Raw genomic sequence first — 17,676 nt, 5'->3', positions numbered from 1 at the left:
AAGGCCAATCTAATGGATTATTTTTTTCAAAAGTTGATTTATTTGCTCAAGCAGTTATTTTTCGATAACTGACAAAATTTAATAAAATAAAAGACATAAAATTAATCACAATTTTTAAATTATTTTTGGAAAAGTAATTATTTAAACAAATTACATTTGTTCAAACAATTAAAAAGTGGTAAGTATATTCTTTCTATAAATGATACAGTCAGAAACATAAATGTATTTGCTCTATTTCATTTCATTTTTTAGTTATCGAAAAAAACCTGCGTAAGCAAATAAACATTGTTTAAATAAATAGAGATTTATTAAAAAATAAAAGAAATGTATCAAAGTTACATAATTGTTCCAAAAAATGCAGCATAGTATCCTAATTAAAAAATAAAGTCGATATCTCTGGCTCAATTTTTAGACATTTGAAAATAGACAATAAATAATTATTTTAATAATTACATCATGCTTTTGGAAAAATTGAAAACTCCAAAAAAGACAAGAAATTACATTTTAATCAGAAAATACGATTATCTTTTTGCATTTTTTGGAAATAAATAATTTTTTAAATAAATTAAATTACTTTGAACAATTAAAAATGGTTTCAAAAGTCATAATAAATATTCGAATTGTCCATTAGTAAATATTTGTATAAAATAAAGACAAAAATTGCTAAAAAGTAACAATAATACGTAAAAATGTAGTTTTTTTTATTTTTGGGTAATATTTGGGGCACTGCGGGGAGGGTGAGGGTTGGTTGGAAATAAAAGTTATTAGTATTTTTTTATTTCGTAACCAATCCTCTCAAATCCTTAAAAAGCTTGGCACGTTTCGATGAAACCCTGGAACATGAGTTTAATTTTTCGAAAATTCAAAATTTCCGAATTTTAATTGAATGGGATTTTTAAGTGCCCGGATTTTCCTTATCCAGAAATATAAAATTTTACGAGGGTGTCTCGCTCTGTCGATAGAAAAGCGTTTTTTGTACCACTCCAATGGTAAAACGCTAATCTGTAAAAGCTACATCCTCATTTTAAATCAGTCAAAATTTTACTGATTCAATTAATCAAGCATCTTTTGACTGACGAATCAGTCACTTTGAGAGGAAAAACGGTGAGTTTGACTGATAAATCTATCAATATTTGGGAATAATTCAATCAGACGCTCAAAATGATTGATTCTCAGTCAGTAAAAGTGACTAATTTGTCAGTCATTTTTGAATTGACAAATAAATCAGTCATTTTATGTTTGAAGAAAGTAAAGAGTCGTGTTTACTCTACTGAGTAAATATAATGAAATTTCCGTTATTTTTATTTATTTATTTTTGTTTATATTTACACATTTTGGTTTGTATTTATTCAAAAATTATTGATTGATTTCAAGAAAACACTTAATAAAGTTAAAAATCAGTTACGAATATAAATATTCGTTTTTAAAATTAAAAGTGAGAATTTTAACTAAAAATTGAAATATTCTGTTTGAAGACCCATAATTGTTTATACATTTTTTTAAATTCTTCTCATTGGTTAAAGATTCAACTATTTTTGATTAAAATGTAATTTTTTTCTTTTGGTGAAAATAACATATTTTTTTAACGAAAAAGCAAATATGTTGGTAAAAAATTGAACTACTTGGTTAAAAATTAATTATTCGTTAAAAATGTATATTTCCGGGTTAAAGATTAAAATTTTAAGGAGAAAATTCTCATTTTTTCTTAAAAATTTAACAGTTTGGTTAAATCTTTGTTTCATTCCTGGCTAAATAATATTTCTAACTTTTTTTACAACTGATGTTTTTTGTTTAAATAATAATTTTCTTAAATAAAAATTAACTTATTGATTAGATCACTTTTCAACTAAAAAATACTTAAAAAGTCATCTTTTTTGTAAAAATGTATTTTTTTTCAATTTAAAATTTAACTATTTTTTAGAAATGCTAAGTTTTGTTTAAAATTAAACTGCTTTGTAGAAAATTAATTTTTTTAGATTTAAAATTGAACATTTTCGAATAAAATTCCTCTTTTTTGTTTGAAATTTCATCTCTTTTAATTGAAATAACATATTTTTTTATAAAAAGCATATATTTTGGTAGAAAATTTAACTTTAGCGTCAAAAATTAACTTTTTGCTAAAAATGTATATTTCCAGGGTAAAAATTAAAATATTGTTATATATAGAAAATTCTCATTTTTCCTTAGAAATGTAACATTTTTGTTAAATCTTTGTTTCTTTCTTGACTAAATAATTTTTCTAGCTTCTTTATCAATTGATATTTTTTGGTTGAATAATAATTTTTTAATAAAAATCATCTTACTGATTTTATGACTTTTCCACTAAAAAATACTTGAAAAGTCATCTTTTTGGTGAAAAAATGTATCTTTTTTTATTTAAAATTGAACTTTTTGTTGGAAAATGCAACTTTTGTTAAGAATCCAACTGTATTGTAGAAAATTTATCTTTTTATATTTACAATTGAACATTTTTGACTAAAATTCCTTTTTTTAGTTTAAAACTTCATCTGTTTTGGTAAAAATAACCTACTTTTTGTTTAAAAAGCAAATCTTTTGGTAGAAAATGTACCTATATGGTTAAAAATTCATTTTTCGTTGAAAATTTATATTTCCGGGTCAAAAAGTAAAATATTATTTAGGAAATTCTTATTTTTCCTTGAAAATTTAACATTTCGGTTAAATAATAGATTTTATGCTTTCACGACGATTCATTTTGATAAAAAGAGATATTTCGGGTTTCACTCGTGTAAAAAATTACGAATTGTTTGCCGACGTTTCGTAGTTTTCTACACGAGTGAAACCCGAAATATCTCTTTTTATCATTTCGGTTAAATGTTTCTTTTTTGACTAAATAATCTTTTTAGCTTTTTCTAACAATTGATCTTTTTTGGTTAAACAATAATTTTTTTAAATGAAAATTGAAGTTTTTGATGAAAATTAAAAGTTCATCTTTTTAGATTTTAGATTCATCTTTTTTGATGAACATTCCTATATTTAGTTAAAAAAATTTTCTCTTTTGGACAAAATATCATATTTTTCGTTCAAAAATGCAAATATTTATGTAAAAACTGTAACTATTTGATTAAAAATTAAGGTTTTATTAAAAATTTACATCTGCAAGTTGAAATTTAAAATATTTAATATATAATTCACCGTTTTTCTTGCGAATTTAACAATTCGGTTGAATTTTTATTTCTTTCTTCACTAAATAATCTTTCTAGCTTTTTTTAACAATTGATCTTTTTTCATTGAATAATAATTATTTTTAATGAAAATTAACTTATTAATTAAATCACTTTTCCACTAAAAAATACTTAAACATTCATATATTTGGAGAAAATGAATCTTTTTTAGTAGAAACTTGAACTATTTGGTGAAAAATCCAAACTTTTTTGTTGAAAATTCAACAGTTTTGTAGAAAATGCGTCTTTATAAATTTGAAATTAAACTTTTCGAATAATGATATTTAATTTTTATTTTAGAAATTCATCTTGAAAAATAGCCATCTACTTGGTAAAAATCATAAATTTCTTATGAACAATTTATTTTTTAGTTGAAATTTTATCGTTTTAGTGGAAATTAATGTCTTTTGTTGAAAATTTAACTACTTTGTTTGAAAATAATTTTTTGTCTTATTTAGTTTTATATTAAATATTTAATTATTTTATATTTATTAAAAAGTTGATCTTATTGGATAAAAATTGAACTATTATGTTAAAAATTTGGTTTAATTTTCTCGAAAATTAATGTATTTTACTCAAACTGTATAATTTTTTATTGACAATTACACTGTTTAAATAAAAATGCATGTATTTTATTAATAAATAATCTTCGTCGGTTAAAAATTTAACTGTTTTAAAGAAAATAAATATTTTTATGTTCAAAATTCTAATCTTTTTTATACAAATTTTGTTGGTTCAAAATTCAGCTCTTTAAATGAATATTAAACTATTTTGTTGACAATTTCATTTCTCTGTTTGAAAATGCATTATAATGTTTTGTTGAAAATTATAATATTTGGTTGAAAATTATAATATTTAGTTGAAAATTCATTTTTTTTTGTATAAAATTAATGCTCCTGGTTAAAAATTCTTCTTTTTGATTCAAAATTTATTTACAGACCTGTTTGAAATTTGATCTATTTTGCTGAAAATTCGTTTTTTGTTGTTGTTTCAGATTCATCATTTTAGTGGACGCTATCTTTTTCTTTAAAAAGATAATTGTTTTTTTCATGTTTTTTTAAATAAATAATAAACTATTTTTTGTTTCGTTTAAAATTAATTTTTTATTTTGAAATTCATTTGTTCTGTTGATTTTTTAAAAAATTAATCCCCTTGTTTGGAATTCATCTTTTTAATCGAAAACTTAATGACCTATTTGAAGTTTTATCCATTTTTTTCAATATTCATTTTTTGTTTGTTAAATATTAATCATTTAGTGAAAAATTAATCTTTTTGCTTATACTGATATATTTTGTATACTGACCTATTTTGTTCAATTTTTTTGTTTAAAAATTAATTTTTTAAAAATAAATACTACACTATTTTTTTTAATGTTAATTCTTTATTTTAAAATTCATTCATTTTGTTGAAAATTCGTGTTTCTGTTTAAAATCTTATGATTTATTTTGTTTAAATGTGAACTATTGCTTTAAAAATTTTTTGTTTTAGTTAAAAATTGAACTACTGGATTGAAATTTCAACTGCGAGGGTGAAAATTAATCCTACTTTAGTTAAAATGCGATCGTTTTATTGTAATTTCAACGTTTCTTAACATGGCCCAACACAGGAAAATTTTAATTTTTGTCTCACCCTGAAATAAAAAATTTTCCAAAACTTTCTTCGATTTAGAAAAAAATCTAATAACTTCTACTAGGCCTACACAAATGAAATTGTGCAAAAATTAATTTGCGTTCTGCAAAATTGGATCATTTTGATCTGACGATGATAATCATAATAATATTCAACATCCTGATATTTCGGGATTTACTTTGATATTATAATTAAGGATTAAGCGAACAAAAGATGATAAATCCATTTTCTGAAAAAAATAAGTTCCAGATGTACTAAAATGTTTAATATTTTGTAAAAACTACACACACCTAAGCTAACAGGTTCAACAATTCGATAATATTGGTTAACCAATTAAATAGGTTCCTCTTTATCACCATCTTTGATTTTTTCTTCTAATATTTTTCTTCTTTTAGCTACAGTATTTATCAAATTTATTGAGGAATCATCTTGGATTAATTTTCTTTTATTTTCTTAATTTTAAAAAAAAGTATGTACTAAAAGTTTTTAAATCATCAACTGACCCTAGAATGGCAGAGAGTTGATGAAGAGCACCAGTTCCTTCCACAGGGAACTTTCTAATCTTTCTAATGCAATTAAAACAAGAGTAAATCAGTCTCTTAGTTGCTTCCCAAAAAAGTTTGGTTTCATCACTCGAGAAAAGACCACTCTCGACTGGTCTGAGCAATTCCAAAACAATTTTGTTGAATACGGTAAAACTGAGAGGATGTTCCTGATGGACTCTGGAAAATTCGACCCACTGTGCAAGGCAAACATTTCTTGCTGAGAGCCCTCTTTGAGCTGTGTGCTGAAGAATTAGAGCTTCGGCAGCTGGAGACCATTTACCGGCCCAACAATACTTTTCAGATTTTTGTGACTCTATTTCGTGCATCAAAAGTATCCGCAATAAATGTCTATGTTCTTGAGAAGAAACTTGAGTGTCATGTTCTGTACTGAAGGCCAGCTTCAATCTCACAATACCCCTTCTTTTCGACTTGTTCTTCTTTTCCAATGGATACCACAAACAATTTCCTGATAGTGATATATCCTGAAAATTTTATTTTTATAATTTTCACTAAAATGGGTCCAAAATAACAAAAAAATTATGCGATTCTAAATCGCTAACACGCGAAAAAAGTGGCGTATCAGGATAATAAAAATGAGTCGCCGCACAGTGGGAGAAAAAGCACATTTTTTGGACACAAATCGACTTACAGTGTAATTCTTAACGGATTTTGATTTTTCTTTTTTAGAATTGACTGTAAGGCTTCCAGGTATTATATTTAACTGTGTAATTTTTATTTTGACTTGATAAAAATTTGTTAATTAACAACAAACTTACACCTTTTTTTTGCTAAATTTGTCACATTTTGACAATTTTTTAATAAAAAGGCTTGATTTTTTTGCGAAATCAACTTAAAATGTTTTGCCTAAGACTTCTTGCTATCATTTTCTTCAAAGTGGCCAAAAAATGTGAATTATTTAAACAATTTCTATAAAAAAAGTGCATTTCGACAATTTTTTTAATGAATAGCCTTGATTTTTTTTGCGGAATTAATTTAAAACATCTTGGAAAAAAATCTATGCTATCATATTTTTAATAGTGACAGAAAATGATAATTATTTAAACGATCTTCATAAATAAATACAAATTTTGACCATTTTTTCATGAATAATTTTAGTTTTTTCGGAATCAATGTGAAATGCCTTGAAAAAGAATCCTTGTTGTCATAGTTTTTATAGTGACCTGATATATGACAGCCAGGATTTTTTTCCATAAATGGACAAAAATCTAATGACCGTCCAATTCTTCATGAATTGCAAATTTTTTTTTAATGTTTGAATAAAAAATGTATGTGTAAATAAACACAAATTTGCACCGTGCAGACTTCAACCAGGCCTTTTTCCAAACATTGAAAAAAAATTTTAAGATTCATGAAGAACTGGGCGGTCACTAGATTTTTGTCCCTTTTCGAGAAAAAAATCCTTGCTGTCATATATCAGGTCACTATCAAAAATAGGACAGCAAGGATTCATTTTCAAGATATTTCGCATTGATTCCGAAAAAAATTAAACCTATTCATGTGTGTATTTGTTTATGAAAATCGTTTAAATAATTATAATTTTCTGTCACTATTAAAAATATGATAGCATAGATTCTTGTGCAAGATGTTTCGAATTAATTTCGCAAAAAAATCAAGCCTATCAATGAAAAAAATTGTCAAAATGCTCATTTGTTTATAGAAATTGTTCAAATAATCACTATTTTTTGGTCAATATGAAAAATATAATAGCAAGGAGTCTTAGGAAAAACATTTTAAGTTGATTCCGTGAAAAAATCAAGCCTTTTCATCAAAAAAGGTCAAAATGTGCGTTTGTTTATTTAAATTATTTATATAATTAACATTTTTTTGTCACTATGAAAAATATAATAGCAAGGAGTCTCAGGTAAAACATTTTAAGTAAATTCCAAAAGAAAAATCAAGCCTTTTTACATAAATTGGTCAAAATGTGTGTTTGTTTATAGAAATTGTTTACATAATTAACATTTTTTGGTCACTATGAAAAATATAACAGCAAGGAGTCTCAGGTAAAACATTTTAAGTTAATTCCAGAAGAAAAATCAAGCCTTTTTACATAAATTGGTCAAAATGTGTATGTGTTTATAGAAATTGTTTACATAATTAACATTTTTTGGTCACTGTGAAAAACGTGATAGAAGTGAGTCTTAAGTTAAACATTATAAATTGATTTCACAAAAAAATCCAGGTTTTTTATAATAAAATGGTCAAAATGTGCATTTGTTCATAAAAATTGTTTACATAATTAACATTTTTTGGTAATTATGAAAAACATGATAGCAATGAGCCCTAGGCTAAATATTTTTGATCGATTCTGCAAAAAAATCAAGTCTTTCAACAAAAAATTGGCAAAATGTGCATTTGTGTATAAAAATTATTTAAATAATAAACATTTTTTGATCATTATGAAAAATAAGATAGCAAGAAGTCTTACCAAAACAATTTAAGTTGAGTCCGCAAAAAAAATCAAGACTTTCCATAAAAAAATTGTCAAAATGTGCATTTGTTTATAAAGTTTGTTTAAATAATTGTCAATAATTAGCTATTCTTAACTTATTGCAAGCGCATATCATTATCTGAGATATTTTACACTAAAGCTATAGTTCAAAATAAAATTAGCTAATAATTGCCAATCACGAAAAAATGACTTTTGTTCATTAATTTGTATATAACATTATTTTTTTAAATGTTGTTGCTCTATCCCAATGATAAATTATTTTAAGTCAGTTTTTTCTTTGATTTATGACCTTTTTTAATAAATTTCAAAGTCTTAGAAGAAATGGTATCATGGGACAGTTCAGAAAACAAAAAGTTCTAAGTTTGTTGTCGAATAACAAATTTCCGTTAATTTAAAATAAAATTTGTACAGTTTATCGTTATACCTGGAAGGCTTACGGTCAATTCTGAAAAAGAAAAATCAAAATCCTTTAAGAATTGTGTAGGGCATTACCAAAATTATTGGGCAATTTGGAAGTAGTTTCAAAATAAATAAGTAATTGTATTAAACACAGTTATCACGTTAATGAAACATAAATTTCAAGAAGTGCGCATGCCGCTATACGTTGCTAGATAAATGAGCGTATGCCGCTACACACTGCTACGTATTTGAGCACATGCCGCTATACACAGTTAATGCTGTCAAAGACTGCGTGTGATTTTAAGCGCGAAGGATAGAGAGAAAGAGAGCGTGCGAGAGAGAGAGAGAGAGAGAGGTGAAAAAAATGGAGAGAGCGAAAGAGAGGGAGAGAGAGATAGAGAGTTGCGTGAGGGAAACAAGTGGAAAATGCGAAGAAGCGAAGAAGCGAAGTAGAGATAGAGAAAGAGAGGAATCGAAAGAGTCAATCAGTGGGAGAATCAAAGGAGAGATAGAGGAGAGGAAGCGTTTGGCTACCCCCGCTAAAAAAGTGTTTCAAAAATTTCTTGTTTGCACAATTTTTAGGGTTTTTCAGCATTGGTACTCTTATAGTTTCGATTGGGTATTCATCCGTCCCCCTGTCACACTTTTTATCAAGGAAAGTAAGTGAAAGGAAATAACGGGAGGAATATTAGGGGAAATTTGTGCGGGAAAGTAGGGGAAAATCGGTAGACGTAGAAGAAATCGCGGAAAATAAGGGACTGTAAGTAGGAGAAATTAGGAATGAGGAAGTAGGAAGTGAGAGAATCAGGGGAAAATGAAGAAAGGGTAGGTGGGGGAAATTAGGGTGGAAGAAGAAGTGGGGACAATTGCGGGAATGAAGGGGAAATTAGGGAAGGTGAAGTACGAAAAATAAGTGGAGAGGAAGTAAGGAAAATGAGGTAAATCAGTTTAAAATAAGTAGGTAAAGTAAGGGGAAATGAGAAGAGAGAAAGTAGGAGAAATGAGGAGAAATAAGGAAAAGGAAAGTAAAGGAAATATTTATTTAGCGAGATTAACACAAAAAATTCTGCTTTTACAGGGCCTAAAAACGTTGCATAGTCCAAAATAACCTAATATTTAAAAAATCTATTAACAATGAACTAAATTGTTTGTTTGCCTTATAAATTATTAAAATTCCTATATATTTATCGCAGGCTTCACAGTATTTCCTCTATTTGCCTCTTTTTCACTTTTTCTCGTTTTCTTTTAAATTAAAATTAAATTAAAATGTAATAACAGAATCCTACTACTTTTGGTTAAAACACCTTTTTTATTTGTTTGAAAAGTCTGTTATTATATTTTTGGATTAGAAGTCATCTTTTATAGTTAAAAACTGTATTATTCCCTTGAGATGACAAAAACTTTTTCAAAAATTCGTTATTTTTGCTTAAAAGACAACTTTTTAGTTAAAAATTTGTATTTTTAGGTCAAAAATTAAACTATTTAGGCAGAAAATAACTTTTTGTTGGAAATTCAGATTCCTGGGCGGAAAATTCAACTGTTTTTACAAAATTAATATTTTTTGCTTAAAGATTTAACTTAAAAATTATCTCGGTTGAAACATAAATTATTTTGTTGAAAAGTCCTTTTTTTTATTTAGAAGTTCATCTCTTTTTGCAGTTTCATTTTCTGTTTAAAATTGCCACATTTGGTTAAAAATTAATCTGTTTTTGTTAATAATTTGATTTTTTTCTTAAAAATGTTGAATTTTTTGGTTAAATTTGACTAATTTTTTTTAAAATTTTGTTAATGTATTTATAAACAATTATATTTTTTTCGTTGAGAATACATAATCTTTTCTTGAAAATTCAATACGTGATTTGAATGCCTCCGGTTCAAAATGAATTATTTTTACAGAAAATGTAACTGCACCATTTTTCTATTTTGACCGAAAAATATCCCGAGGTGGAAAGATTTCCTATTTTTGGAAAATTCTTCTTTTAGGTTTAAACATCTTTTATCTTAAAAATTTCATATTTTTTGGTCGAAAAGTTCGGTTCAAAATCAATCTTTTTTATTTTAAATATCAACGATTACATTTTTCGCTAAAAATTTATATTATTCAATTGAATATTCAACTACCTTATTGAAAATTAAAATACATGATTATTTATTGATTTTTATTTTGTTAAACATTCATCGCTTTGTTTAAAATTTTTGTTTGAAGTATTTTTTATTAAATATTGAATTGTTAATTTTTTTATAAAAAATGTATCTTTATTTTTGAAAATGCTTCTATTTGGTTAAAAATTCATCTTTTTGTAGAAATTTCAACTTTTTGGTTGCAAATGAACATTTTTGTTTAAAATTTCTATTTTCGGGATAAAAATTGATCTTTTCTGTCGAAAATTCGTCTTTTTAAATTTAAAAATTTGATTAAAATTTTTCTCCTACGATTGAAAAAACTTTTTTCTATCAAAAAATTTTTTTTTTCGTTTAAAACTTTGCTTTATTTTAAATTAATTATTTCCACTGGAAATTCAATAGTTTAGTTGAAAACGCATTTATTTTGTTAAGAATTCATTTTTTTTGTAGAAAATTATTATTTTTAATGAAAAAATCAACTAATCGGTTGCAGACTCACCTATTATTTTTAAATGCATTATTTTGAATTAAACTTTTGAAATTTTTGAAGTGGTTCAAATAAAAGAAAATATATTTTACCCAAATTAAATTTACTTAAAAGAATTTATTCCCCTTTTTTCGTGAACAATTTCTTTATTTTATTTTATTATTTACAGCAATTTTGCCTTTGAAACCTTTAATCGATATAAGTGAAATTTTTTTTTTTTTGTAAAATCTGGGAGGAGGGCAAAAAATATTTAAATTTTGAAAATAAATCACTTTATGCTCTGTGCTTTTCAATGAAAGCATTGACCTACTCTAATTTCGAAACAGTTGTCGCGACAAGATTTTCGCAAGTGAAGATAAATACGAAAATTAAGGATATAAATAAAATTGAGATAAATTAGAGTTAATGATAAATTAAATTGAATTCAAAAATTAATTTAAATTTAAACAAAATTTTAAGGAAATACTAATTTAGAAAAATAAGAAAATAAAAAAATTACCTTTAGTGGAATTCTTGTTCGTCCAATGAACTCATTATCGTGATTGCCAGTCGTTGCGGTTACTGCAATTTCTTTGGCGAGTTTCATCAATCCACGTACACCTTTCACGTCCTTGACTTTGTTCATTTTTTCTGGCACCGTTTCTGCAGCATCAAAATCCCTGCAATTGAAAATATAAAATTATTTTTATTTATTACAATTTGATTAAAATCGATTACAATTTAAACAAAATTATTTCGATTTTATTAACAATTCAAAATTAAATTTTTAATATTTACCATACTTCGAGCGCCAGAACGTCGTTTTCGGGATCATCCAGTGGTCTGAAAATTATAAATGTTTCTCACAACGACTTTCAGATTTAACGTTTTTGCGAATTGCAATCGAATGTTGGCATAAATAGGAATCCCTGATTTATGGACTCTAAAATTTCTAATTTCAAGGAAAGACTAATATTATTGTGACCTTTTCCAAAAAATATCTTGATAATCGTTAAACAATACTGTTTAAATTTGTAACGATGAGTATAAAATTCGTCAGATTACAAAGACTTATATTCTCAAATTCTCGAATTTTTAAAATACTAGCCTAATGCTGCTTTCTTGATTCAATTTTTTTTCAGAATTATCAAATTATGTAAAATAATTAAATTACAAAAATTTTATCTTTCTGAATTTAGATGAACTTTATTTAAATCCAGATCAATTTTTGCTTTTTTTTTAGGAATTTAAGATGTACTATTTGCAATTCTTATTCGTTTTTCTTTTGAAAATTAAAACTTTCATCATTCGTTTTAATTTTTTAAAACAGGTCAAATTTTAATTTTAGTTTCCTTTGCTAGATTTCATTATATCGTTGCAGAGCTACATTTAATTAATAAGACTCGGTAAAATTCTTAGAAATTTTTCCACATCTACTCAAGATACAAAAATAAAAATAAAATTTTGCTAGATTTTGTCTGGCAGTCTAATAATATTCATATTTTTTATGATTTGTATTTTTTAGAATTAAAAAAAAGTTTAAACACTACAAATTTGTATAATAATGCCAAAAAATTGATTTTTTTAGTTTAATTAATTGCAAAAAGAAAGTTAATCGTGTGAACAGAGAATTTATTCATTTTGAATCAGAGAAACGGCATGACTGAAAAATTCCGAAAAATAAATATTCCTACACTGCAAAATTCCCAAAAAAGAACATTTTTTCAATAAAAAATTCGCGACACCATAAAATTGGTGAAATTTGAAAACCCCAACTTGGAAAATTCTTGAATAATAAAATTCCCAAACAATTTAAAATGTTATAGAATTTGAACAATTACAAAAATAGTTATTTAATTAATCAGATTTATTCATTAAAAGTCGAGTAATTAAATCGTTTGATCAAAATCATATTTTTCGAATGTTGAATTTTAAAATTGCTGCTTGAATTTATAATAACAATCATTGAAAGAAAAATATTTCTAATGCAAAATAAGAATACAATAAAAAGATTATTATTACAAAGACGATGATTTAATAAGACCTACTATGCACATTTGAAAATAGCATGTATTCAGAATTTTTAAAAATTATTATTATTTTTAAAATCAATAATAATTTCAACAAAAAGTCACCATTAAAACAACATTTTTTCTTTGATTAATATATTTCATTACTGTATTCTTTTTTAAATCAATAAATTTAATTACAAAATAAATTTACCATTGTTTAAATATGAATCTATTATAATTCTTGAATTTTCTAGAATCAGGAATTTAACAGTGTCGGATATTCTATATTTTGGCAATTTTCTTTCGCAATTTTTAATATTCGGAAATTTTCTGTAGGGAATCTTTAAATTTGGAGATACTATAAACTTCTCCGGAATTTTATTAAACAAAATTTCATATTTAAATTTGGAATTTTATTTAAATTTAAAGTTTAAATTTAATTTTACTTTCATTTATTTCTTAAATCACAAGGATACGCCTCTTCTATTTTATAATAATTAAGTTAAAAATACAGGACAACTGAAAAATTCCGAAATATAAAACTCTTTGGAAAAAAACATTTAAAAAAAAGAAAATTTTCGAATTGAAACTATTAAAATAAAATTATTTTTGAAAAAATATTATCAATTTAATAAGAATATACTCATGATTTTTTCAAACAATAATTAAAAAAGAAATTAGAGATAAAAAATATTCTGCGAATTTAATATTAAATTATAGCATTTTTGATAAATAAATAATCTTTATTAAAAAACATTTTCTTAATTGTTTAAATTCGGGAATTTTAAATCAGGTATTTTATAATTTTACAATGTTCTCTCGAGAATATTATTGTTCCCTAATTTTTAAATTGGGTAATATTATACATTGTCGTACATTTTATTATTCAGAAATTTTTTAATTGAGTTATATTATAAACTGTTCGGGAATTTTATTTTTTGGTATTTTTCAGCCCACTGTAAATTTTCACCAATTTTTCACGCCAAATACTGAATAAATGAAAAAAAATGTTAAAAATTAAACTTACAATTCAAAATGTTCTTCCCATGCAGGGGAAAGAGTTTCAGTCTTAACGGCAGTGTTATATCTTCTAGTTGGAGCTGATTCGAGATAAAGTGTGCAGAAGGGGTCGCTCAAGCCATTTGCATCTTGGGAAGCAAGCTCTTTAGCCTCTAGCACCTCCACGTTGAGATGCAGTTCTGGAGCCTAAAAAAATTTTTAAATTGAATCAGTAAAATTATTTTTTTTATGAAAAACAAATTTTGTTCTAATGTTTAAATTCTTAATTCACGATAAATAAATTTCCAGATGAAAGTAAATAATAATATTATCAGTAATTAATCAATAAATAAAAGATCAGTAATTTCTACTGAAAAACAGTCCTTTTAACAGATGAATCAATTAATATTACTGATTAAATCAAACAGCGCCTTAAATTAACTGATTTTCACATTAAAGTTTACGGATTAGATTAATAAAAATGACTGCTTTAATTAGTAAAATCTACTAAATGGACGATTAGAAATGTGTTAGTTAATTAGTAAAAGTTGCTGATCAAACCAGTCAAACTGTAAGATTGAATAAATGAAGATTCTAGTTTATATCATTTAAAATTACTGATTTGTAAGTTGTCCTTAATGATTAGATTATTTAAATTGACTGATTAGATTAAACAGTAACTTAAATTAACTGATTTAGATGTTAAAAGTTCCGGATTATATAAACAAAAATGACTGCTTCAATTAGTGAAAGCTTCTAAATGGACGATTAAAAATCTATGAGTTAATCAGTCAAAGTTACTGATCAAACCTTTCAAACTGTACATTAAATAAATAGAAATTCTACGTTTAGAAAATTTAAAATTACTGATTTTGCAAGTTTTTGTCAATTACAAGGTCATTCAAATTGACTGATTAGATCAAACATTAACTTAAATTAACTGATTAACATATTAAAAGTTCTAAATTATATCTATGAAAATAACTGTTTTAATAAGTAAAGCCTACTAAATGGAAGATTAAAAATGTATTAGTAAATCAGTAAAAGTTACTGATCAAACCAGTCAAACTGTACAATTCAATAAAAAAATTCAAGTTCAGATGATTTAAAATGACTGATTTTGTAAGGTGTCGTTAATTTTTAGATTATTCAAATTGACTGATAAAATCAAACAGTAACTAAAATTAGCTGATCTGCATATTAAGAGTTACAGATTAGATCAATAAAAATGACTGGTCTCATTAGTAAAATCGACTAAATGGACGATTCAATATGTATTAGTTAATGAGTAAAAGTTGCGGATCAAACCAGTAAAACTGTACGATTGAATAAATGAAAATTCCAGTTTAAAAAATTAAACATGACCCAATTTGTAAGTTGTCGTTAATTATTAGACTATTCTAATTGAGTGATTAACTCAAACAGTAACTTAAATGAACTTATCTGCATATTAGGAGTTACGGATTAGATCAATAAAAACGACTGCTTTAATTGGTAAAATGTAAAAATGGGCGAATACGAATGTATTAATTAATCAGTAAACGTTACTGATTAAACCAGTCAAACTCTCCGATTGAATAAATAAAAATTCTAGTTTAGATCATTTTAAGTTACTGACTTTGTCAGTTGTCGTTCATGATTAGATTATTCAAATTGACTGATTAGACTGTAAAAATTACAGATTAGATAATTAAAAATGGTTAATTTCATCAGTCAGAATAACATTATTAAAATCAGCAAAAATTGACTCCGAGTCAATCAGTTGTGACTGATTAAAATTTCGAGTGTAGAAATTGCAAAGAAAAACTTTATATCTACATTCATAGGAAGTACTGATGTGTATAATTTGAATTTGATACGGCTGGCTTATTTTAGACTGACCTCCGTGTTTCGGGCCTCCTCTAAAACTCGTTCATGGGTCTCATTGTCAACTTTAAATGCCTGCTGCAAATGACTAAGCAGGGCTTCCTTTCCACATTCGTCGGTACCATCGTATCCAAGTTGGTGTTGTGCCATATTCACCCATGGCCCGCTAATTATGCATACCAAAGCAGAATAAAGTTCTTCTATCTAAAAATAAAAAAATTTATGAAAAATATTAAATAATAAATATAATAAATAAATAAATTGGCGATGATTCTTCTTGGAAAAGTTATTTGATAAAAATAGTTCAAAGTAGGCGACATGCGCCTACAAAAAGAGATTTTATAGAATATTTAATACAGTGTTTGAAATTTGATTCTATCTAATGCTAAACGATTCCGACTTAATCATATATTGTAGTATCTAATTCTAAGCTATGGTGCCCTTTCCTACACTGCTTTAACCCACTCTAGACAAACTTATTATATAATGTCCTACTATGTCGTGTCCTATTATATAATGCCCTATCATATCATTTCCTATAAATCGTATCTTATCATATCCTTTCCTATAATATAATGTCCTATGTTATACTATTATACGATATTCTATCCTAGCATAGCCTGTTCAATCATTTTCTGTCCTATAATATCCTGCCCTATTACACACTCTCCTATCACATACTGTCCTATCATAAACTGTACTATCGTATAATTAACTATCATATCATGTTCTACCATATTCTAATATTCCATATCTATTCTATTCTAGCCTATCCTAACCTACGTTACCCTACCCTATCCTATCCTATTATATCCTATACTGTCCAATACCAATTAGATAATATCTTAATCTGGCATGTCCAGCACTACCCTACCATATCATATTGTATCCTATCCTATTATACCCTAACTTCGCCTACGAAATCTTATCCTATCATACGTTAAGCTGCCCTACCCTACCTTGTCCTATCCTACACTATTCTATCCTGTCTTACCGCGCTCTATAATATTTTCAGCAATATTATCCTATCATATCATACTCTGTTCTATCATACCCTAACTTGTCTGTATCCTGTTCTAACTTGTCATATCCTGTTCGATCCCGATTCCAGCATATCTTATACTGTCACATCATCTTCTGTTCTATCCGGTACTGTCCTGTTTTACCATACCATATCGTATCATGCCCTATCGTATCTTATAACATATCCGAACCTGTTATATACTTTCCTGCCCTTTTCGATCTATGCAATCCCAAATTGAGCATACATTATACTATCATATCGTATTTTATTCAATTCTAACTTATCCTGTCATATCCTGTCATATCCTATCGTACTGTCTCGTGTTCCATCTCAGCATATCATATTCTAACCTGTCCTACATTATCCTGTCCTATCCTGTCTATTCTAGGCGATCCAGATTTCAGCATATCTCATACTGTTATATCCTGTCTAATCTGACTCTACACTACCATACGTACTCTTTACACCCTATGTACTCTCGTACCCTATCGAACAGTATTCTTCCATATCTTATTCTATCATCTCCTAACCTATCCTTCACCTGCCTGTCCTGTCTTATCCGATATAGGCAATTCTGTAATTTCCTATCCCTACCCTATCTTACCTTATCGCACCATATCCCAGAATATCATATCCTAACCTTTCCTACATCATCCTATCATACCCTATACGATCTAGGCGATCGGAATTTGAGCATATCTTATACTATCCTAACCGACCCTACCACACCCTAGGCTACCCACGTATCATATCCTATCTATAGCTGTCCTATAATATCCTATCTCAAGCTGTCCTATCATGTCCTATCATGGGGGCCGTTCATTTTTCGGAACGGTAAAAATTAAGAAAGGTAAGATTTCAGAATGGGTTATAATACATAATGGTAAAACTTAGGAATAGCAAAAAGTAGGAAAGAGCAATAAGTAGGAAATCCAAAACTCTGAAAGGTATTTCTTC

General features: G+C 26.3%; 1 protein-coding gene across 13 annotated transcripts in view; it reads right to left on the bottom strand.

The window, feature by feature from the left end:
• The window catches only part of LOC117171429 (protein unc-13 homolog 4B), a 155,464-nt gene that overhangs the window by 49,352 nt on the left and 88,436 nt on the right, over positions 1-17,676 (bottom strand). For all 13 annotated transcript variants that reach the window (XM_033358742.1, XM_033358744.1, XM_033358743.1 and 10 more), the window contains 5 exons: positions 15,711-15,899; positions 13,858-14,036; positions 11,617-11,661; positions 11,339-11,498; positions 5,315-5,838 (listed from right to left, as the gene is read on the bottom strand). In XM_033358742.1, coding sequence (XP_033214633.1) covers positions 5,315-5,838; positions 11,339-11,498; positions 11,617-11,661; positions 13,858-14,036; positions 15,711-15,899 — 1,097 coding nt within the window. The remainder of the gene's footprint in view (positions 1-5,314; positions 5,839-11,338; positions 11,499-11,616; positions 11,662-13,857; positions 14,037-15,710; positions 15,900-17,676) is intronic.

The sequence above is a fragment of the Belonocnema kinseyi genome, chromosome 4 (genome assembly GCF_010883055.1).
Source record: "Belonocnema kinseyi isolate 2016_QV_RU_SX_M_011 chromosome 4, B_treatae_v1, whole genome shotgun sequence".
NCBI classification, from domain to species: Eukaryota; Metazoa; Arthropoda; class Insecta; order Hymenoptera; family Cynipidae; genus Belonocnema; species Belonocnema kinseyi.
Note: the sequence above shows the minus strand (reverse complement) of the source record. Positions and strands in the feature narration are given on the sequence as shown.